Raw genomic sequence first — 24,802 nt, forward strand, 5'->3', positions numbered from 1 at the left:
TGTCCATTACCAACTCCCGGACTTCACACAAACTCATGTCCATGGAGTCAGTGATGCCATCCAGCCATCTCATCCAGACCCCTCTTCTCCTTTCCCCAATCCCTCCCAGCATCAGAGTCTTTACCAATGAGTTAACTCTTCGCATCAGGTAGCCAAAGTATTGGAGTTTCAGCTTTAGCATCAGTCCTTCCAAAGAACACCCAGGACTGATCTCGTTTAGAATGGACTGGTTGGATCTCCTTGCAGTCCAAGGGACTCTCAAGAGTCTTCTCCAACACCACAGTTCAAAAGCAGCAATTCTTTGGCACTCAGATTTCTTCACAGTCCAACTCTCACATCTATACATGACCACTGGAAAAACCATAGCCTTGACCAGACAGACCTTTGTTGGCAACGTAATATCTCTGCTTTTGAATATGCTATCTAGGTTGGTCATAACTTTCCTTCCAAGGAGTAAGTGTCTTTTAATTTCATTGCTGCAATCACCATCTGCAGTGATTTTGGAGCCCAAAAAAATAAAGTCTGACATTCTATCAATGGTTTCCCCATCTATTTGCCATCAAGTGATGGGACCAGATGCCATGATCTTCGTTTTCTGAATATTAAGCTTTAAGCCAACTTTTTCACTCTCCTCTTTCACTTTCATCAAGAGACTTTTTAGCTCCTCTTCACTTTCTGCCATAAGGGTGGTGTCATCTGCATATCTGAGGTTATTGATATTTCTTCCAGCAATCTTGATTCCAGCTTGTGCTTCTTCCAGCCCAGCATTTCTCATGATGTACTCAACATATAATTTAAATAAGCAGGGTGACAATATACAGCCTTGATGTACTCCTTTTCCTATTTGGAACCAGTCTGTTGTTCCATGTCCAGTTCAAACTGTTGCTTCCTGACCTGCATACAAATTTCTCAAGAGGCAGGTCAACTGGTCTGGTATTCCAATCTCCTGAATAATTTTCCACAGTTTCTTGTGATCCACACAGTCAAAGGCTTTGGCATAGTCAATAAAGCAGAAAGAGCTGTTTTTCTGGAACTCACTTGCTTTCTCAATGATACAGCAGATGTTGGCAATTTGATCTCTGGTTCCTCTGTCTTTTCTAAAACCAGCTTGAACATCTGGAAGTTCACAGTTCATGTAATGCTGAAGCCTGGCTTGGAGAATTTTGAGCATTACCTTACTAGCGTGTGAGAGGAGTGCAATTGTGCGGCAGTTTGAGCATTCTTTGGCATTGCCCTTCTTTGGGATTGGAATGAAAACTGACCTTTTCCAGTCCTGTGGCCACTGCTGTTTTCCAAATTTGCTGGCATATTGAGTGCAGCACTTTCACAGCATCAGGTTTCAGGATTTGAAATAGCTCCACTGGAATTCCATCACCGCCACTGGCTTTGTTCGTAGTGATGCTTTCTAAGGCCTGCATGACCTCACATTCCAGGATGTCTGGCTCTAAGTGAGTGATCACACCCTCATGATTATCTTGGTTTTGAAGATCTTTTTCGTACAGTTCTTCTCATATTAAATGTTCAAAACACAATAAAATACCATCTCAATACATAAATAGATATAATTTCATTTTGTTCACATGTGCAATATTTGGCATTATTTCTTAATTTAGGCAAAAGCAACTATGAAAAGCTTGTGATAATAATTATTTTGCTTTCAAATTTTGAAAGTTTATTCCAGTGGGACATATTGACTTGTTTTAATATATATGTGATTCTTTATGAGTTAAAGTGTTCCTACCCAAGTGTGGGAGAAGACTTGATAACTGCTAGGATTAAGAAAACCCAAAGAACAAGGAAGCAGGAGGCAGAATTTCAGCAGGTGATAAATCAAGAAGAATGAATCTCTAAGGATGTTTTTGAACTACATCCTTTTGCGGGTTTACCGCTTATGTAATATTTGACTTGCTGTTTGGCAAATATTGGAGTTCATTGGAAATGCAGTGACTGTACGTTTTTGGGAAAGGTCACCCAAAACATACACATGTACACCTATCTATAACTATATCTATATATATAGACATATAGTGAGAGAGAGAAGGACAAAGAGAGTTAGGCTTTTCATTTACCTTCGAGAAACTAGAAGGCATTCACTTTGGTGACAGTGAGTATGATTCTCTGGTGTTATAAAGTTTATTTAATATACTTCAAAAGTAATGTATCTATATGTGAAATTTATTTCTACCTTAAAAAATATAATTTGCCGTTGAAGTTTTAAACCTTGATTATATGTATATAGTTTTTTTCTAGGAGATTTCTTCTTTTTCTCCTTCTTTGGGGCTTGATGTCAATGATTTGGGAAAAAGAAAGAACAAGCAATGCTCTGAATTTGTAACAGGTACAGGCCATATGTCCACTGGGCTCTATCTCCTCACTGTGCAGTTTCTATCTTGAAATAAAACCTGACTGATTTTCAAATCAACATGGGTAGAATGGTACCCTGTTCACAATCTCTATGAGAAGTAGTAGGAATTTGGAAAAATATTCAGCTTTTATTAACAATATTTGTGGGGTTTTCTGGAAAAGCTCACTTATTTTAGCAATTCAAATAATCTTCAAGGAATGTCTAGTGTTTATAGCTATCAGAAAAGACCAGCTTAGGTTCCTCACAGTCACCAGTCTTGATACCCTATGGACATCTTTCTCTTTGGTTCTCTCCCTCTCATCTCTAATTGTTTCCTTCCCTCTGCCTTCTCTCCTAGGCTACTTCTACCATTAAAACCTGAAAGCTTTGAATTGAGCTCTATACAGCCTTGATCAAGAGAACATACATAAATTCATTTCTTTAGGAAAAAATAACCCTAATAAACCTTGAAGAGATTCATGTAGTAAATGAGATAGAATATTTATTTTAATTTTTGATAAAAAGTAAAGGGACATAGGTAGCTCTTAAGAATAGTAAGTTCAGTCATTTTTAATTTTATTTTAGCTGTTAGTACATATATGATTTCTAATAAGTGAAAGCCACTCAGTTGTGTCTGATTCTTTGTGACCCCATGGGCTATACAGTCCATGGAATTTTTCAGGCCAGAATACTGGAGTGGGTAGCCTTTCCCTTCTCCAGGGGATCTTCCCAACCCAGGGATTGAACCCAGGTCTCCTCCATTGCAGGCAGATTCTTTACTAGCAGAGCCACAAGGGAAGCCCACTTATTAGAAATCACTTATGGAGCTAACAAAAAGTTAGATTTGAAAAGTACTGCTAATAGTGTGATGAATTTTCATTCATTGAGCAGCAAATGCTTATGAAGCCAAGGTCTGAGCAGAATGCTCTATAGCTACCTTGTTACCCAGCCATCCTTTTGTTTGACTAAGTCTAAAGCCTAAGTCTACCTATGGGATTTTAAGAGCAGGCAAGCAAGCCCTGAGCTGACCTGAAGTGAAAGGGACTGAGAAATGCATGGACGGTACAGGTAAGAGAGCAAGTAGAAAGAGTTGGTACTACTGAGCTATCACTAGGTTGTAAGTTCCTTGAAGGCAGAGAACATGTCATTCCTTCATGTATTCCTTGGGCTAATTTTGTTGTTGTTGTTGTTGTTAAATGATCATGTCAAGTTTAGAGCAGAATACTGCAGCTGTGGAAACCTACAGTCATATTCAGATATGATGTATTTGAACAGAGTGTAGGGGAAAATGTTAAGTCTGAAACTGAAAAAATTACATAGTTGCAAATGGAACACAATGGAGCATTTGCAAGGTGGGGGTGGGAGCAGGGGTATGTTAGTGCAGGCGCCCCTTGGGAAAAGTATTCATTAGGAAAGGGGAAGAGTTGATGGCGATCAACAATAGGAATGGAGAGGAATCAGGATGCCTGAAGGTACAAATAGAGCAGTGGTTATCGATTGTCATATTTATCATGTGAGGTACAGCGGGTGAACAAAAGACGTGTTAAGTGGGTCATCTTTGAATCCAGATATTTTAAAACAATAATAAAAAAATTTATCTGAGTTGTCAATGTTTGAGTAACATTTGTTCTGCCATTTTGAGGGGATTAAAGCAAGTTTTCACATACAAAACAGACAGACTTCCTTGTTTTATTCACAGTTTCAAGAAAGAGAACCATCCTGAGTGTTGGCTTTCTCTCTCTTTTCTGACAGATGGTGTATCATTTTCTTAGGGCTGCTGGAGCAAAGAACCACAAGCAGGTTTCTTAAAATAATGGAAAATTATCATCTTACATTGGTGGAATCTGTAAATCTAAAACCAAGGTGTTTGAAGGGCTAAGCTCCCTCCAGAACATGTAAAGAAATCTTTCAATGTCTCTTCCTAGGTGTTGGTAGTTTGCCAGTAATCTCTTTTGCCCCTTGGCTTCCATTCTTTTTGCCTTCACATGGCCATCTTCTTAGAAGAAGACCATTCGTATGGGATTAAGGGTTCACCCTACTCCTGGATGGCCTCATCTTAACTTAAATTTCATCTGTAATAACTCTACTTCCAAATGGAGTAAAATTCAGCGGTTTTGAGGTCTTCAATATATCTATTTTTGGGATGTCAGTGGAAGACCAACTCAAACCATAACAGATGGTAAATAGCAAATATCTACAAGGGTAGGTTGATAAAAGGTCCTTTGGAAAACTAGAATCACGTACAAAACTGAATAAATGACCAGAATAGCAGAAGTACTATAAAAATCTTCTAATTGACAAACTAATAAGAAACAGGAGAATGATATGACAGAGAAGGTAATAAGTGAAAAATATGTGAAGAAAAGAGCAAGGCAGGTCAATATCATGACTTCATGTTATATTGTAAGATTTACCACATGATGCAATAAGGTTTTGTTTTCCCTAATAGGTTGAAAATGCGGTGGCTACTTGTAACGGTATGTTTCATCCACATGTCTGGAAATGCATTTTGTTTCCTTGGAAAAATTGCTGAGAACCCTGAAGCCAGTATGAATGTGGTAAGTTATTCATATCACTAATATTTTAAAAACAACACTTCCAAAGATATTGATGCTATTTGCTCCCATTAATTCTTTAAAAATATCTTTTATTTTAAAGCTTGAAATATTTCTTCACACAATGTATGTTAACAATCAATGAGAAGTTTTACAATAGGAATCATAAAAGTGGCCCCGTGAACTCATGAAGCTAATTTTTTTTCCCTCCATTCAGAGTCAGATGATTTCCTTCTGGGGCTACCCAAGTGAGATGCATAAAGTTATAACTGCAGACGGCTATATCCTTCAGGTCTATCGGATTCCTCATGGAAAGAATGACGCTAATCATTTAGGTAGGACTGGTTTTTGTTCAGTCACTAAGTTATGCTCCACTCTTGTGCAACCCCATGGACTGTAGCCTGCCCGGGTCCTCTGTCCATGGAGTATCCTGGCAAGAATACTGAAGTGGGCTGCCACTTCCTTCTCCAGGGGATCTTCCCAACCCAGGAACTGAAACCACACCTCCTGTGTTAGCAGGCAGATTCTTTACCACTGAGTCACCAGGGAAGCTTGGGGGGCTGGAATGACGGGAAAAGATGAGTGCCTTGAATTGTGAATCAAATACATTCCATTCAAATATATTCTAATTCTAGAACATGAGATTAAGTTACTCACAGGGAAAGAAATCCTTGATCCACCTTGGACTTCTGAGATTAAGCTAAGGGTCTGAGTGACACCAGATTTACACTGGCTTCTATGATGTGAAGCACACTGGCCCACGATTTTAGTTTGTTGTGCTGGGTGGGGACTCAGAGTCCCTGAATAACAAACCCACTTAATTAACATTATGCTGAATTTCTTTAATATAATTTTTCAATAGCTTTTTGAGTTTAATTGCCATACAACAAACTGCACACAATTTAAAGTATACAGGTGCACATATTTTGTCATCTGAGAAAATATCACAATTAAGATAACAATTTGAAAAATATTCACCCCACCAAGCAAACATTTAATTCTAGTCTTCCTAAATTCATGTTTCTCTGAGAATAAGGAGTGAGTTTATAAAGGTTTGAATAATTTTCTTCCTTAGGTCAGAGACCTGTTGTGTTTCTGCAGCATGGTCTTCTTGCCTCAGCTACAAACTGGATTTCCAACCTTCCCAACAACAGCCTGGGCTTCCTCCTGGCAGATGCTGGTTATGACGTGTGGCTGGGGAACAGCAGAGGAAACACTTGGGCCAGGGAACATTTATACTATTCACCAGACTCCCCTGAATTCTGGGCTTTCAGGTAAAGAGGGAGAATTAAAAATAAATATTGAGTTAAAAATCATCAGTAGTCACTGCTTCCAATCCAGTCATATCTTAACATATCCCACTTCAAGTAGGAGGAGAAGGAAGTCCTTTGATTCTAATCTATCTTAGATTTTTCATACACCTCATTCCAAGGGTAGTTTTCCTCCTAACTGTGATCCCAGGGCCCACTATTATGAGATTCCCTGAATCTGCTTTTCCACAAGGATTGAGCAAAATGAGTAAGCAAGGAAATTTGTTGTCCTTGGCAATTTCTAGAGGAACATCTGCATGGATTTAAACCCAGCTGGGGTTCATGGACAACATCTCTCACCAGCAATAATGAAGTGGAGGGGGAGACAATGAAATTCAGACACCATGGAGAGATTATCAAAGATTTTCTCTTACTGGCCTTCTGGTGCCTTATCTCTAGGAATTACTAGTGGAAGTGGAGAACAGAAGAGAAGTTGGTTGATGGAGCTGAGGCACAAAGGTGCTCTAAAAATTCTAGGAACCGAATGGAAGCTTGTCTGCCCCAAATGTAGTGAGGAAGAGGAAGACCAAGAGGCGAGGACACTAGAGATGCCAACAAGCCAGGATCAGGATGGGCAGTGTAGGTCACAATGAGGGCCTTGGAGCTCATTCTAAGTGTAAGGAGAAGCTTCTGGCAAGTTTTAACAGGGGAGGGCATAGCCTGTTTTCATTTTCAAAAAAATTATTCTGGATGACTTGTAAAGAATAAAATAGAGAAATTATTCATATTTCATGGTAGTGGAACACTAAATACAAGTCATTATTAAATCTGACAGTCAGATTCAGGGATGGAAGTAGTCCCCAACTACAAATACTAGTGTTTCAAATTGGATCAAATGGCAGCTACCATGCTGTGCTTTAGAAATAATGTCAGCTCTTTAAAGAAATCATCGGCAAAGAGCCCCTGACTCTCAAATAGTCTATAAGCAGCAATGTTTAGAACATCCAGTTTTCTATTTTTCAAAGGAAGCTTTAGCTTAAGTAGGTTTGACTTACAGCAACTATAACAAAGATGTGCATTTAGCTTATTTTGACTTTTTTACAGCTTTGATGAAATGGCTGAATATGACCTTCCATCTACAATTGATTTCATCTTAAAGAGAACAGGACAGAAGAAGCTACACTATGTTGGCCATTCCCAAGGCACCACCATTGGTAGGTAAAGCAATTAGCAAGTAGTGTAGTTCGTATAGATCCTTACCAGTGGTCATGCAGGTATGTTGGTCTTCTTGCTTGCTAATTGCTTTCCATTCGTTATATAATGCAATGTCTACAACAGCCCACTGATATGAGGCCATTATTATTCCTACTGTTTGTATCAGTTCAGTTCAGCTCAGTCCATCAGTCATGTCCGACTCTTTGTGACCACATGAATTACAGCACACCAGGCCTCCCTGTCCATCACCAACTCCCGGAGTTCACCCACACCCATGTCCATTGAGTCAGTGATGCCATCCAGCCATCTCATCCTCTGTTGTCCCCTTTTCCCCCTGCCTTCAATCCCTCCCAGCATCAGGGTCTTTTCCAATGAGTCAGCTCTGCATGAGGTGGCCAAAGTATTGGAGCCTCAGCATCAGTCCTTCCAACGAACACCCAGGACTGGTCTCCTTTAGGATGGACTGGTTGGATCTCCTTGCAGTCCAAGGGACTCTCAAGAGTCTTCTCCAACACCACAGTTCAAAAGCATCAATTCTTTGGCACTCAGCTTTCTTCACAGTCCAACTCTCATATCCATACATGACCACTGGAAAAAGCATAGCCTTGACTAGACGGACCTTTGTTGGCAAAGTAATATCTCTGCTTTTGAATATGCTATCTAGGTTGGTTATAACTTTCCTTCCAAGGAGTAAGTGTCTTTTAATTTCATGGCTACAATTCACCATCTGCAGTGATTTTGGAGCCCCAAAATAGGCAACCTAAATAGTGGGTGAAGAAATAGTTTGTGTAAGATAACATAGTTATTACAGGTAGGAACCAATGCTCTGAAACTTTGTACCACATGGTCTCTGGTCTCAGTTTATTTCATTCAGTCAACCCTATTTATGGGTCTCATATAACATATCCTAAGGATATAGCAAAAAAGTAAATAGTTTAAAATCTCTGTCTTTTTACTACTAATACTCTAGCAGGTGGAGGCAGAGAAAATGATAAGTAAAATATATATGATGCTAGATGATGGTAGCATTTTTCTATGAAGAGAAAAATAAATCAGGGAGTCAGATTTGGGAGCATCATAGGGGTGCTTATGACTGACTCCTATGCTTTTGTATAGAACATGTTGAACACAGCTTAACCTTTTCTCAGTGATACAGGGTTATAAAATTATTGCAGTTAGCTGAAATGCAGAAATGTCCTTAAGATTTATTGAGGTAAATAGAACCGCTTGTCCTGACAGAAAATCACTCCAAGCTACTGCTCTTTTGAGTATTTAAATGTTGAACATTTCCATTCTTCTTCCTCACCAGTGGACAGTTTGTCATTGTGTCACCATACTCATAAATTTCAGCAAGGTGTTTCTGCCTTCTAATTGACATCTACCAGTCAATCTGCTGTGTACAAGATGTTTAGTGAAGTGTCCTTGATGGATTGCATCTACAATGGGCTTAAGCTTGTTTTGAGAAATTACCTGTCTGACCCTTTATGGACCTACTGACCCCCACTCAGTGTCAGTGGTGCTGATACTAATACTCTAGCAGGAGGGGACTGACTCTCCTTGTGAAGGAGTCCTGCTTGCTCTGGGTGACCTGCTGGCTCTCATCTTCAGAGTTAGGAAGCCAGATAAAGAACTCCTTAATCAACACAGTGCTGTTGGAAAGCATGTTCTTCTTCCAGTGGATCAGGCTGCATATTACTGAGTGGCATAAACCTGAAAAGTTTTTCTTTCTTTTTGCTTTATTTAAGTTTTGCACAATCTGAAAAGTTTTGTTTTAAGCTGTTCTTAAGTCTAGTCAACATGTCATTATTAACAGTAAGGAGAGATTGTCCTATGAAATTCAACTGTAAAGAATTTAAGTTAATAACTGTTTAATTGGAACCCAGTCTATTTATATGGTAGGGCTTCCCTGGTGGCTCAGAGGTTAAAGCGTCTGCCTCCAATGAGGGAAACCCAGGTTCGATCCCTGGGTCGGGAAGATCCCCTGGAGAAGGAAATGGCAACCCACTCCAGTACTCTTGCCTGGAGAATCCCATGGACAGAGGAGCTTGGTAGGCTATAGTCCACGGGGTCACAAAGAGTCGGACACAACTGAGTGACTTCACTTTCACTTTATATGGTACTGTTCATGAAAACAATTAAAAGCAGATAAGGGCTGACAATATTGTATACAAATATTGGAATTATCTCTGCTACTCATTTGTTAAGCATTACTATGTGACTCAGTTCAGTTCAGTTCAGTCGCTCAGTCATGTCCGACTCTCTGTGACCCCATGCATTGCAGCACGCCAGGCCTCCCTGTTCATCCCCAACTCCCGGAGTTCACTCAGACTCACGTCCATCAAGTCAGTGATGCCATCCAGCCATCTCATCACTGATCTCCAGTAGCATATTGGGCACCTACTGACCTGGGGAGAACCTCTTTTAGTATCCTGTCATTTTGCCTTTCAATACTGTTCATGGGGTTCTCAAGGCAAGAATACTGAAGTGGTTTGCCATTCCCTTCTCCAGTGGACCACTCTGTCAGACCTCTCCACCATGACCCGCCCATCTTGAGTGGCCCCACGGGCATGGCTTAGTTCCTGGTAAATATTTCACATGATTCAACTTAATTATTTCCTAAACAACCTAAGGAAGTATTCATTATTATACCTATTTTTAGATGAGGAAACTAAAACTTTTAGAGTTTAGGTCTCTTTTCCAAGGTCACAAAGCTAATAAACCACAGAACTAAGTTTCAAACTCTCTTTTGACACATTTCAAATTTGTGCTTTAACCTTTCCACTTATATACCTTATTCATGTTAAGTGTTAATTATCTCATTGTTTGAAGATGAGATAATTTTAAGCTGAACCAAACCTGCTGTCATATAAATTATAACACTTTTATTACCATGTGATTATTCTAAAGTTGGCCTGTTTTCAAAAGTCAGATAAAAGAGTTAAATGTAACGTTTAAAAAGTTCTAACCTCCTGTCCAGGGCTTCCTAGGTAGCTCAGTGGTAAAAAAAAATCTGCCTGCCAAATGGGAGATGTGAGTTATATCCCTGGGATGGGAAAATCCCATGGAGAAGGAAATGGCAGTCCACTCCAGTATTCTTGCTAGGGAAATCCCATGGACAGAAGAGCCTGGTGGGCCCCAGTACATGGGGTCGCCAGAGTCAGACACGACTTAGCAACTAAACAACAGCAAACCTCATGTGCCCAGAGAGAATCTATGAAAATAAAATATACTAAAATCTGACCATTTTGTTCATTTCAGGTTGTCCCAGATGGCACCCTTAGTAAGTCCAAAGTAATGATGTCCTACTTGTAAAACACACACACACACACACACACACACACACACACACACACACATCCCTACCTTTACACATATTCCTTGTTCTCTTTCAGGTTTTGTCGCCTTTTCTACCAATCCCACACTGGCTGAGAAAATCGAAGTCTTCCATGCATTAGCCCCAGTTGCCACAGTGAAGTACACCCAGAGCCTGTTTAACAAACTTGCACTTATTCCTCACTTCCTCTTCAAGGTATGTGATTCCCTTTACCCAGACCTAAGATATTGAATTGCTTGTGCATTTCAAAGCGATAGAGAAAACGCACATGGTGGACGATCGTGTTTATATCCAGGAATGGAAATGAATGTGTTTATGTTACACCTTGAATAGCACTGACCATGTTCGAATCCCCGTTATAGTTTAAGAGATCCCACTTTTTTAAATTCTCTATTTCTTTGTGTGCTAGCAACACCTGGCAGTGTTTTTGCTCCTTCATGGATGTTTCTTTACCAAGTATCCACACAAGTCTTCAAGGCTGTGTTTCCACCCTCAGCCTGGGGAAGAGGAGCTAAAAGCAACACAAAAGAGTCAAATAAAATACCTCAACTACCTAGTCCATGAAAGGTGGGAAGTGGAAGAACAGGAAAGGAAGGGAAGGGAAAGGAAAAGGAGAGAAAGGGTAAGATAGCAGTGGAGAAGTGAAGCAAGAACTTGGAGACCCCTCATCAAATACCCTCGGCTTTCCAAGTCTTATTCCTAAGAGGTCTTTTCTCTTTAAATGGGGATTTCGTAGGGCAGTAGAATAGATTTCAATAAACTGTAGATATATATGTAGGCATATATGTTAGGGATTTAATAATCTTTCCTGTATCCAAAGTTTAATCACCAACTTCTCCCACCCACTGTAACCAACAGACACATGCGCACGCACGCGCACACACACACACACATACACACACACACACACACACACTCCATTAGGAGAACAGTTTGCCTCAGGCTACAAAATTTACTGATGCCATTCTCTTCTATGGTTGTGTATTTTTCTTTTTTTTTTTTTTCACTCAGGTGTGTGCTGTTCATTTTTTTCTCACTAAACTAACACAGGTGTCTAAAACCTAAAAGATTTTTACCTGCAACTATATTTGTAAAACTTTTACTCAAAATGTAAAATTGTGTGATGACCCTGAATATATTTACAGGCTGCCCTGATTCAGAACATGTTTATTTTTCACTTGTACTCAGAATTTCTGACAGGCAGTGGAGAGAGGGGTTTAAAAAAAGATAGTATTAGACTTTAAGTCAAAATCTTGAGGCTTGGATCAGGATTCTAGCTGCAATCGAGTTCTCACTAGACCAAGACCCTGACTATTTATTAGCCTTCTGTTCTCCTGTATAAAATGGGGATGACAGAGTATGAACTACCAGTAATAATTAAATAAGTCACACGGATAAATTGTCCAGCAAAGAGAAAACGGTCAACACTTTATAGTAGCTTTGCATGTGTATAATTTTGAAACTTTGTGTGTAATTTTGAAAACATGGAGTCACTGTCATATAACTGAAACTAATATTATATTGTAAATCAACTATACTTCAATAAACAATGAATAAAATAAAATGGGGGTAACAAAGTGTCAACCTTCCTCAAGAACAATGAGGGTGAGTCCTTTCAATTATTAAGCTACCAAACCTCTTTGTCTTTTTAACGTTTTCGTGAAAATATGGCTTGAAGTCATCCTTTTCCCTGATGATTTTTGGTCATTTATTGCTGAAACCACACATCTTGGAACTGACTTTTGATATTCTACAATGTTGTTTTTTGATTTAATCCCATAGCTCCTCTTACCCCAACTAGACTGTACATTTTTATGCATTACAATTTTCATTAGCCAGTATAGTTCTCAATGCAATAATGAATACCCAGTATTCATATCTGCCCTGTCCATTCCACATCTTTATCATTGGGATTCAATGAGAGAAAGTATTTAAACTTCCTAAGACAACATATAGAAATATTGAAATAGACATTTCTGTCAGTAAACTAGACAAATTAAGAAGTCTTTTCTGTAGCTTGTTATTTGCAAATCTATAATGATGCTTTTATTTTTCAGATTATATTTGGTAACAAAATGTTCTACCCACACAATTTTTTTGAACAATTTCTTGGTGTTGAAGTGTGCTCTCGTGAGACACTGGATGTCCTTTGTAAGAATGCCTTGTTTGCCATTACTGGAGCTGACAATAAGAACTTCAACATGGTTTGTATGCCCTGAAATTTCTGATTATTTTGAGCAACTCTCTTGATTTCTTGTCTTATCATCACTTAGGAATGGTACTTTATTAGAACCAGGAGTCACTTCAAAATTCTGTCCAATATGCAGATAAGCCCAAGAGAAATCACAAGCCATGGCTCCTAGTTTTGTTGCCTCCAGGTTCCTTCCATCACCTCGTTGTGCCCTGAAGTAAACAGCTTGTAGAAAAAACAAAAACAGAAAACTCGCTGCTCACCTCTGATCGCCTGAAAATCACTGTGACTTTAATTTCTGTGAGATGAGGTATTGAACCATGTTGTCAGGTTCCTCTGCAGGAAAAATATGTCTAGATACTGGATGAATATTATTTAAAATATTTTAATGCTGATAGTCAACCCTATAAATCTTCCAAAACTTCTTTCAGAGCAGCTCTTTATGTAAGATCTTGTCCATACTCTTTACTTCTATTTCATTTGCTTTGCACCAAGTGGATGTTTAAAAACACATACAACATACTGCAGTATTGCAAAGAAGTTAAAAATATGGATTCAGGTTAAAAGCATAATTCAGATCCTACCTCTGTAACACACTTGAACACCTTCATTTTGATTCCTTATCCATGAAATGAGTCAATGCGAACATTAAATGAGCTAACATATGTAAAGTATGTACTGTGCTCAGTCATGTCTGACTCTTTACAGTCCCATGGACTGTAGCCAACCAGGTTCCTTTGTCCATAGAATCTCCCAGGCAGGAATACTGGAGTGGGTTGCCACTTTGTACCCCAGGGGATCTTCCTGACCCAGGGATTGAACCTGTGTCTTGTGTCTCCTGCACTGACAGGCAGATTCTTTACCATTAGCGCTACCTGGGAAGCCCCAACATATGCAGCTCATAGAACAAAACAATCTAGCTCACAGTATATCATATTTTTCGTGTTCTATATTATACACTGACAACTATTCTCACTGAAAATTGTTTAGTATAGCTATACATCCTTAAAGTTAGCCCATATAATCAGAGCTTGCCAGCCATAAAGTGATGTACAACTCTTTTGCTCATATCCTGCCAGTAATGCTGCTGGTAAAACCCGATATGGATCAGGAAAGTTTAAGTCTTGGGTGTTTTCAAGAAACTCAACGTATATCTAAGTGTGTGTGTGTGTGCTTATGTGCTTGCTTTCTAGAGTCGCTTAGATGTGTATATAGCACATAATCCAGCAGGAACTTCTGTTCAAAACATCCTCCACTGGAGACAGGTATCATTTCAAGCTGTTAAAACTTTCTTGTGGGCCTCAACCATCACCAATTTACCTAAAGCAAAGTCTTAAAAGAGTCTGTCAAAGTAAAGGGTCCTAGCAGGGAATTTTTCTGGCATGGGACTACCAGGTGAAATTATCAATCCATGTGAATGAAAATCCTGTAAAAATAGGTGCTTTGGGTAGCAAGAAATAAATGATTTTCATGACTTGAGTGGCAAGAAAAATTATTTCAAGCAGAGCTGCATTTGAACTTGAATAAATTGTTCTCTAGGATTAATAGTCTTTATTCTTGGAATGAGAAAAAAATAAATAATATTTAAATTAAAAGTAAACTACTTGGAAATGTTGGTATGTTATCATTCACATAGCCAAGTAATTTTTTTAAATTTCTTAGTTTTTTAAATTTCTCTCCATTAGGCTATTAAGTCTGGGAAATTCCAAGCTTTTGACTGGGGAGCCTCAGTTGAGAACCTAATGCATTATAATCAGGTAAGCGTCTTAAGTAGCAGTTATTCACATTTTAAAGACAAAGATATAAAAGGTTAAAGATGAAATTGTGATAACTGTACATGTATTTTCCAAAGTCAAGTTGTTGTCCAGACCTCAGAAGTCTGTCTAATGCCACCAGGGGTGATAATTTCTGGAAGTTTCTTACTGCAGTCATGTGGTACTTTGAGGGCAGCTGAATGAGCACAGACACTGTAGCGTGAAGGCTCAGGGGAAGAATCGGAAACCAGCAGCACCTCAGAGGCTGCCTTTGTCCTGGGCCCTTAACACTAGTAACCAGAGACTCCATCGCGGGCAGGGAAGCGGGTGAAACACCCACCCCCAACTCCATGCTCCCTGCAACCAAGCCAAACACAACTCAGGATGGTGTCAGCTAACTGGGGAAGTGATGATAATTTAAGATCCAGAAGCTGGTCCTGGAAAACACTTCAAACAGTGGCATATGAGTGAAGAAAAGTGGGTTTATTCTCATGGGCGTTCTCCACACTTTTCCCTTCTGTCCAACATGTAAAGGAGCATAATAAAGTATTAAAATACTATACATATAATACTATATACATATAATAAAACATTTCTTTGTGAATTAGCTATTGCATAAGTATTGTAGTATGTAGCTATTTGTATAAGTATATAGCTTGTACTTATATAAGTATATAAGTATATTGTATAAGTATATATTTATATAAGTATATAAGTATATTATATAAGTATATACTTATATAAGTATATAAGTATATTGTATAAGTATATACTTATATAAGTATATTGTAGTATATAGCTATTAGTATAATAGCTATAAGCATAAGTATATAGCCATTACATTAATGTATTGAATCAGAATTCTTGAGAATATCATCTTTAAAAACTAACAAAATTCTCTGTGAACAGTGGGAAAATTAGTAGTGATTTTCTTGTCTGCTTTATGTCTACCATTGGTCTGCTTTATAAATGCCTTTAAAATCTGTGTGAATGGTGATTTTTGTCGAAATAGGAAACGGGGCTACTGATAGATTTTCTAAGAATTTGAACCTATATTTAGTAAAAATCAGGCAAGTATTTAGAATACAACTCATTTAACCAACTGACTACCTTTCCAATGACTATACTGGGAAGTCAGACAAAGTAAACATAAATGACTCAGGCCATTCTGAGAAGCTTATACCTTTAGAGTGTGTAAATTCTTAAGATTTAATTATGAAATTGGGTCATGCCACTTGTAACAACAAGGATGGACCTTGACAATATTATGCTAAGTAAAATAAGTTATTCATACACAGATAAATATTATATGATCTCACTTAAATATGGAATCTAAAACATGAAAAATCTGGAATTAATAGATATAGAAAACAGATTGGTGGTTGCTAGAGGCATGGGCAAAATAGATTAAGGTGGTCAAAAGGTATGAACTTCCAGTCATAAAATAAGTAAGACCTGGAGATGCAATTACAGTGTGGAGACTGTAGTTACTAATACTGTACTGTACATTTGAAACTTGCCAAGACAGTAAATCTTAAGAGTTACCTCTTTCTCTCTCTCTAGGGTTAGGGTTAGGGTAAAACTACACATGGAGGTAGATGCTAACTAGATATTTTTGTTGTCATCATTTCACAATGTGTACATGTGTGGAATCATTGCTGTGCACCTACAACAAATATAATGTTATTTATAAATTATATCTCAATTTTTAAGTGATATCTGATTTACCCACTGAATAAGTATTGAGTTTCAAGTGCATTTACCTATGAAAATTCTGATTCTTTTCCTCTTGTGTTTTAGCCCACACCTCCCATCTACAATTTAACAGCCATGAATGTCCCAATTGCAGTATGGAGTGCTGGCCAAGACCTGTTGGCTGACCCTCAGGATGTTGACCTTTTGCTTTCAAAACTCTCTAATCTCATTCACTACAAGGAAATTCCAAATTACAATCATCTGGACTTTATCTGGGCAATGGATGCCCCTCAAGAAGTTTACAATGAAATTATTTCTTTGATGGCAGAAGACAAAAAGCCATTCTTGATTTAGAGAATTATTCATTTACTTTTTCCAAAATAGTTTCTTCTCACCTACATGATTTCTGTACTGTTATAAACACAATGCTTCTTTCTGTAATGTTGCCTTTCAAAATATATTAGCATCAACAAACTTTTCATTGGTCATTTTTAATTGAAAAAAATGCTTAAAATTATTTTTTCCCTTGGAAATGTATCTAGAAACTCTTGACAGACTGTGATCTCAGGGAAGTGAAACTTCTCTTCCAATCGTCCCATTCAGGTTTCTTCTAAACTCCAGAGTGACAATGAGCCTTGAATCACGAGTGTTGCCAAGAGACAGTCCTGGGGTTGACTACTGATGCCTCTTCGGCACACTTGGAGATTGAGTAGATTGTTTTCTATCATCTGCTGTTGTTAAGCTTAGTCTCTTCACTTGTGCAGTGGGGCTATCACTTGCTCTTTTAACTGTTACACTCCATGAAAAGGCCAAGTAGACTGTAAGTTGCATTGAGGCCAGCTCACTTTCCCTTTCTAGGGAGAAAAGAACACAGGTAGGTTAGGAAGCAACTGGCAACCCCAGTTCAGGAAGTTAGGAGGTAAAGGATTTCTTACCCTCAATATTGTTGACATTTTGGGACAGGTTTCATTTTATTGTCCTGGGCATTCTAGGGTACTTAGCACCATCCCTAGGTTCTACTCACCAGATGCCTTGAGCACACACCCTCCCTGAGTTGTGCCTCATATATACATCTTACTTTGCACCATCATATTGTTGCTCACATTCCCCTCCAAAATTTGGTCTAATTTATTTTGGGGTTACAAGTATGCATTCATATTCTGTGTATAACTCACAAGAAAACTAATATATCTGAACTGTGTTGTGATCTAAAACTTATTAGATATGATGCAATTCATATTTTTAAAAATCAAGATAATCTAAAATTAAAAGATGCTAAGCATTACCTAGTTTAATCCCCATCATTTTCCAAATGAGGAAATTGAAGTTCATAAAGGTTGAGCACTTTAATAAAGGATATATGATTGGCATTGTCAGAGCTGAAATCCACATATTCTAGTTCAAATACTCTTCTGCACAAAATTGATTACACAGCTCTGTTGCAGTTTCAAATTAAATATTTCTAGAGTTATCTGGGAGAAGACAATGGCACCCCACTCTAGTGCTCTTGCCTGGAAAAATCCCATGGACAAAGGAGCCTGGAAGGCTGCAGTCCATGGGGTCACTAACAGTCAGACACGACTGAGCGACATCACTTTCATGTTTCACTTGCATGCACTGGAGAAGGAAATGGCAACCCACTCCAGCGTTCTTGCCTGGAGAATCCCAGGGACGGGGGAGCCTGGTGGGCTGTCATCTATGGGGTTGCACAGAGTTGGACACCACTGAAGTGACTTAGCAGCAGCAGCAGCAGAGTTATCTAAGAGGGGAAATGGAACACGGTGATGCTTAGGATTTTATAAAATATTACTCAGATTATTACTCAATAATAATAATTATTGGGTAATTCAATAATAATGAGTTACTAGAAGGAAATGGCAACACATTCCAGTGTTCTTGCCTGGAGAATCCCATGGACGAGGGAGCCGGGTGGGCTGCCGTCTTTGGGGTCACACAGAGTCGGACACGACTGAAGTGACTTAGCAGCAGCAGCAGCAGCAGGCTCTACATAGATATCTAGTAGGGAAAAATCCCAGTTGAATGGGAGTTTTCTCTGCTAGTGTGAAAGAAGACAGAAGTAGCTAAGTAGGTGTTAGAAGGAGGGAGAAGGAATAGAGGTGAGAAAAAAGTAAAGAATGGAAAATATTAGAAGACACAGGAAAGGATTTGTGCTTTCACATGCAAAACTTTTTTGCTTTTCTATGTCTCAGCTGGTCATTTTTGCAGCCCCACTCAAAGAAGTCAGATCACAAGAGCCATGTATAATCTAAACCAAACAGGAAAAATTATTTAAAGCATACAAGGAGGATGCCACTCTAGATTTTCCTTTTGAAAATAGCACTTAAGGAAACAAATTAAAATATAGATGAGAACTGTCTGCTTAGGTAATCCACCTTAAGTAGTTTTTAGATGGGTTGCTCATAATAACAGTGTATGCAAAATCTCATCAAAGGTATTAAATTATTGTTGAAATAAACTATAAACAAGTCAACTATATATAACTGGTTGGTAACATAGCAAGGTATAAAGTAAATATGGATCTATATTTCAACCTCAAAGCATTGTGAGGATTTCTGTGTTCATTTTGAACAACTATCTGTTGAATGTCTTCTCTATGCCAGAGAGTTTAGTATAATTAATGCATGATCCATGATAGCACTCAACTAATTTGACCCATTAACCATAGGTAATCCAAGCCTATGCCCTAATCAGTAACGCTGAAGAAGCTGAACAATTCTATGAAGACCTACAAGACTTTTTAGAACTAACACCCCAAAAAGATGTCCTTTTCATTATATGGGACTGAATGCAAAAGTAGGAAGTCAAGAAACACATGGAGTAACAGGCAAATTTGGCCTGAGTACAGAATGAAGCAGGGCAAAGGCTAACAGAGTTTTGCTGAGAGAATGCACTGGTCATAGCAAACACCCTCTTCCAACTACACAAGAGAAGACTCTACACATGGACATCACCAGATGGTCAACACCAAAATCAGACTGATTATAGTCTTTGTAGCCAAAGATGGAGAAGCTCTATACAGTCAGCAAAAACAAGACCGGGAGCTGACTGTGGCTCAGATCATGAACTCCTTATTGCCAAATTCAGACTTAAATTGAAGAAAGTGGGGAAAACCACTACACCATTCAGGTATGACCTAAATCAAATTCCTTATGATTATACAGTGGAAATGAGAAATAGATTTAAGGGACTAGATCTGATAGAGTGCCTGATGAACTATAGAATGAGGTTTGTGACATTGTACAGGAGAAAAGGATCAAGATCACCCCCATAGAAAAGAAATGCAAAAAAGCAAAATGGCTGTCTGGGGAAGCCTTACAAATAGCTGTGAAAAGTAGAGAAGCAAAAAGCAAAGGAGAAAAAGAAAGATATAAGCATCTGAATGCAGAGTTCCAAAGAAAAGCAAGAAGATATAAGAAAGCCTTTCTCAGCAATCAATGCAAAGAAATAGAGGAAAACAACAGAATGGGAAAGACTAGAGATCTCTTCAAGAAAATTAGAGATACCAAGGGAACATTTCATGCAAAGATGAGCTTGATAAAGGACAGAAATATTATGGACCTAAAAGAAGCAGAAGATATTAAGAAGAGCTGGCAGGAATACACAGAAGAACTGTACAAAAAAGATCTTCCTATACACTAATAATGAGAAAATAGAAAGAGAAATTAAGAAAATAATTCCATTCACCATTGCATCGAAAAGAATAAAATACTTAGGAATATATCTACCTAAAGAAACTAAAGATCTATATATAGAAAACTATAAAACACTGGTGAAAGAAATCAAAGAGGATACTAATAGATGGAGAAATATTCCATGTTCATGGAAGAATCACCATAGTGAAAATGAGTATACTATTGAAAGCAATCTACAGATTCAATACAATCCCTATCAAGCTACCAACAGTATTTTTCACAGAGCTAGAACAAATAATTTCACAATTTGTATGGAAATACAAAAACCTCGAATAGCCAAAGCAATCTTAAGTAAGAAGAATGGAACTAGAGAAATCAACCTGCTTGACTTCAGGCTCTTTTACACAGCCACAGTCATCAAGACAGTATGGTGCTGACACAAAGACAGAAATATAAATCAATGAAACAAAATAGAAAGCCCAGAGATAAATCCATGCACCTATGAACACCTTATCTTCAACAAAGGAGGCAAGAATATACAATGGAGTAAAGACAATCTCTTTAACAAGTGGTGCTGGGGAAACTGGTCAACCACTTGTAAAAGAATGAAACTAGAACACTTTCTAACGCCATACACAAAAATAAACTCAAAATGGATTAAAGATCTAAACGTAAGATCAGAAACTATAAAACTGCTAGAGGAGAACATAGGCAAAACACTCTCCGACATAAATCCCAGCAGGATCCCCTATGACTCACCTCCCAGAATATTGGAAATAAAAGCAAAAATAAACAAACTGGACCTAATTAAACTTAAAAGCTTCTGTACAACAAGGGAAACTATAAGCAAGGTGAAAAGACAGCCTTCTGAATGGGAGAAAATAATAGCAAATGAAGCAACTGACAAACAACTAATCTCAAAAATATACAAGCAACTCCTGCAGCTCAATTCCAGGAAAAAAAAAAAAGACCCAATCAAAAAATGGGCCACAGAACTAAATAGACATTTCTTCAAAGAAGACATATAGATGGCTAACAAACACATGAAAAGATGCTCAACATCACTCATTATCAGTTCAGTTCAGTTCAGTCGCTCAGTCGTGTCCGACTCTTTGCAACCCCATGAATCGCAGCACGCCAGGCCTCCCTGTCCATCACCAACTCCCAGAGATCACTCAGATTCACATCCATCGAGTCAGTGATACCATCCAGCCATCTTATCCTCTGTTGTCCCCTTCTCCTCCAGCCCCCAATCCCTCCCAGCATCAGAGTCTTTCCCAATGAATCAACTCTTCGCATGAGGTGGCCAAAGTACTGGAGTTTCAGCTTTAGCATTATTTCTTCCAAAGAAATCCCAGGGCTGATCTCCTTCAGAATGGACTGGTTGGATCTCCTTGCAGTCCAAAGGACTCTCAAGAGTCTTCTCCAACACCACAGTTCAAAAGCATCAGTTCTTCAGTGCTCAGCCTTCTTCACAGTCCAACTCTCACATACATACATGACTACTGGAAAAACTATAGCCTTCACTAGACGGACCTTAGTTGGCAAAGTAATGTCTCTGGTTTTGAATATGCTATCTAGGTTGGTCATAACTTTTCTTCCAAAGAGTAAGCATCTTTTAATTTCATGGCTGCAATCACCATCTGCAGTGATTTTGGAGCCCCCAAAAATAAAGTCTGACACTGTTTCCACTTTTTCCCCATCTATTTCCCATGAGGTGATGGGGCCAGATGCCATGATCTTCATTTTCTGAATGTTGAGCTTTAAGCCAACTTTTTCACTCTCCTCTTTCACTTTCATCAAGAGGCTTTTGAGTTCCTCTTCACTTTCTGCCATAAGAGTGGTGTCATCTGCATATCTGAGGTTATTGATATTTCTCCCGGCAATCTTGATTTCAGCTTGTGTTTCTTCCAGTCCAGCGTTTCTCATGAGGTACTCTGCATAGAAGTTCAATAAGCAAGGTGACAATATACAGCCTTGACGTACTCCTTTTCCTATTTGGAACCAGTCTGTTGTTCCATGTCCAGTTCTAACTGTTGCTTCCTGACCTGCATACAGATTTCTCAAGAGGCAGGTCAGGTAAATCAAAACCACAATGAGGTACCATTTCAAGCCAGTCAGAATGGCTGCAATCCAAAAGTCTACAAGCAATAAATGCTGGAGACAGTGTGGAGAAAAGGGAACCCTCTCACACTGTTGGTGGGAATGCAAACTAGTACAGCCACTATGGAGAACAGTGTGGGGATTCCTTAAAAAAAACTGGAAATAAAACTGCCTTATGACCCAGCAATCCCGCTGCTGGGCATACACACCGAGGAAACCAGAATTGAAAGAGTCATGTGTACCCCAATGTTCATCACAGCACTGTTTATAATAGCCAGGACATGGAAGCAACCTAGATGTCCATCAGCAGATGAATGGATCATAAAGCTGTGGTACATATACACAATGGAGTATTACTCAGCCATTAAAAAGAATACATTTGAATCAGTTCTAATGAGGTGGATGAAACTGGAGCCTATTATACAGAGCGAAGTACAGAAAAACACCAATACAGTGTACTAACACGTATATATGGAATTTAGAAAAATGATAATGATAACCCTGTATGCGAGAAAGCCAAAGAGACACAGATGTATAGAACAGTCTTTTGGACTCTGTGGCAGAGGGCGAGGGTAGGATGATTTGGGAGAATGGCATTGAAACTTGTATAATATCATATGTGAAACGAATCACCAGTCCAGGTTCGATGCATGATACTGGATTCTTGGGGCTGGTGCACTGGGATGACCCAGAGGAATGGTATGGGGAGGGAGGAAGGAGGAGGGTTCAGGATTGGGAACACGTGTATACCTGTGGCAGATTCATGTTGATGTATGGCAAAACCAATACAATATTGTAAAGTAGTTAACCTCCAATTAAAATAAATAAATTTATATTTTTAAAAAAAATTTTTTAAAAGTAAAAAGAGACCAGCCTATTAACAACTAGTGTTGCCCACTATAGTATGTCTATAAAAACTCTGAAACCACTTTGTTCGGGGCTTAAAGCTTGGAGTGTTAACTACTCTGGGACTGCCAGCATAATAAACCTGAGTTCTCCAGTTCTCCAAGTGTGGTGCTTGGTTTCTCGATTACTGGTTTCTGCAACATATTAACACCCAGTGTAAAAATTGTGGAAAACTTATCTCAAAAAATAGGAATTGAGTCCTAGAGAAGTTCATAAAACATAAGATAGGGAAAACGAGCATTTTGCTAAGTTCTTTATAATGGCATCACAATTCCCACAAAAATATTACAAACTGGACAATATTATAGCAATTTTAGAAAGTAGGATGCTGAGGATAAATTCCTCATGCAAAATCTCACAGAAAATAGTGCAAAGAAAACTTTAACTTAGTTCTGTCTGACTTGAAAACCCAAGTTTGTTTAATATTCCACAGCACCAATTCCACGCTTCAGATCAAGTCCTAATACAAAAAAGTCTTTCATATGATTGCATGCTAAACTACATTTTTACCTCTGTTATGGCTCTTACCACTTTCCTTTGTACAGGATGTATTTTTGATGTATTTTAATCACGTCTGTGTTTATAAAGTCTGTAAATTCAGGGAACCCAGTTTGCTTCTTTTTATATCTTCTTTTATGTGTGGCACAGGCAGACAAATGGGAGCTTTTGTTTAATAATTGAAGCTTATTATTATGTGTGTCTGTAATTAATGCCTTTACTAATTTTGTATAACAAAGAATTGAACAAGATTTTCTCCATGCGCCTAAACCGTCTATTTCTCTAATATGCCAGATTGCCTTAAAATCACATGTAAATAGAAAACACTTGGAATTGGCTTAATCATTAAAACACTGTTTCCAAAAATTAATGCAAAACTTACAATTCTCTAAATTTGATCCACTTCATTTCTTATTAGTTATTTTTTAAAAAGCTTTTATTTTTGAAGTTTTCACGTGCCAAAATTGAGAATCTAATATGGTTCCCAAATATCTACCATCCAGCATAAACAATTATTATCCATAGCTGAGTTTGCTGTATATATATCCCACCACACCAGCAATAGATTGTTTTAAAGCAAACTTCTAGACATCATATCATTTCATCTGGAAATAAAGACAATTTAAAAATACAACCACAATATAAACATTGCACCTAGACACCAAGCAGATCAAAAAGTCCTCAGTACTATCAAATATCCAGGTAATGTTCACATTTCCATGATTGTCTCATAAATGTGTGTTTTACAATTAGTTTGTTCTAGTCAGGACAAAAACACTTCCATATGTTGTATTTGGTTTATCTCAAGACTCTATATATTCCAGTTCTTCCTGTTTTCTCGTTTCTTTCTTGCCATATATTTATTCTTCAGTCCCATATATTATAGCATTTATAGTTTTCAATTCCAGTAATACAGTCTATCCTTGAGGACACTTTATATTAATTTTTTTTTAACCAACTGCAATTCTTTTCCTCTAAAACAATAAAGGTATAATAGATTTATAATCCTGTTTTTCTTTTTAATGTTTCTATTTTTTTCCCCTAAACGGCCACATAAGCTCAATCTAGGAAAGGAAAGAAAGGAAAAGTCACCAGTCATGTCAGACTCTTTGCAACCTCATGGACTGTAACCTGCCAGGCTCCCCTGTCCATGAGATTTTCCAGGTAAGAATACTGGAGTGGGCTGCCATTTCGTTCTCCAAAGCTCAATCTAAAGAAGTGATATATTCCTACTAGAATTACACTCCCTAATCCATTTTGATCATCTTTTCCTACCATATAACTACAGTAGTATCAGGATCCCA

General features: G+C 38.2%; 1 protein-coding gene across 1 annotated transcript; it reads left to right on the forward strand.

The window, feature by feature from the left end:
• Positions 1–2,043: 2,043 nt before the first annotated feature.
• On the forward strand, positions 2,044–16,721 carry LOC114110333 (gastric triacylglycerol lipase-like). The gene is made up of 10 exons (XM_027960659.3): positions 2,044–2,104; positions 4,794–4,902; positions 5,117–5,234; positions 5,975–6,173; positions 7,254–7,363; positions 10,757–10,893; positions 12,756–12,902; positions 14,083–14,154; positions 14,575–14,646; positions 16,444–16,721. Exons 2-10 carry the CDS (start codon positions 4,801–4,803, stop codon positions 16,690–16,692), a joined length of 1,206 nt encoding a protein of 401 aa, XP_027816460.1. The 5' UTR covers positions 2,044–2,104; positions 4,794–4,800; the 3' UTR covers positions 16,693–16,721.
• Positions 16,722–24,802: the final 8,081 nt, after the last annotated feature.

Source organism: Ovis aries, chromosome 22 (genome assembly GCF_016772045.2).
Source record: "Ovis aries strain OAR_USU_Benz2616 breed Rambouillet chromosome 22, ARS-UI_Ramb_v3.0, whole genome shotgun sequence".
Lineage (NCBI taxonomy): Eukaryota > Metazoa > Chordata > Mammalia > Artiodactyla > Bovidae > Ovis > Ovis aries.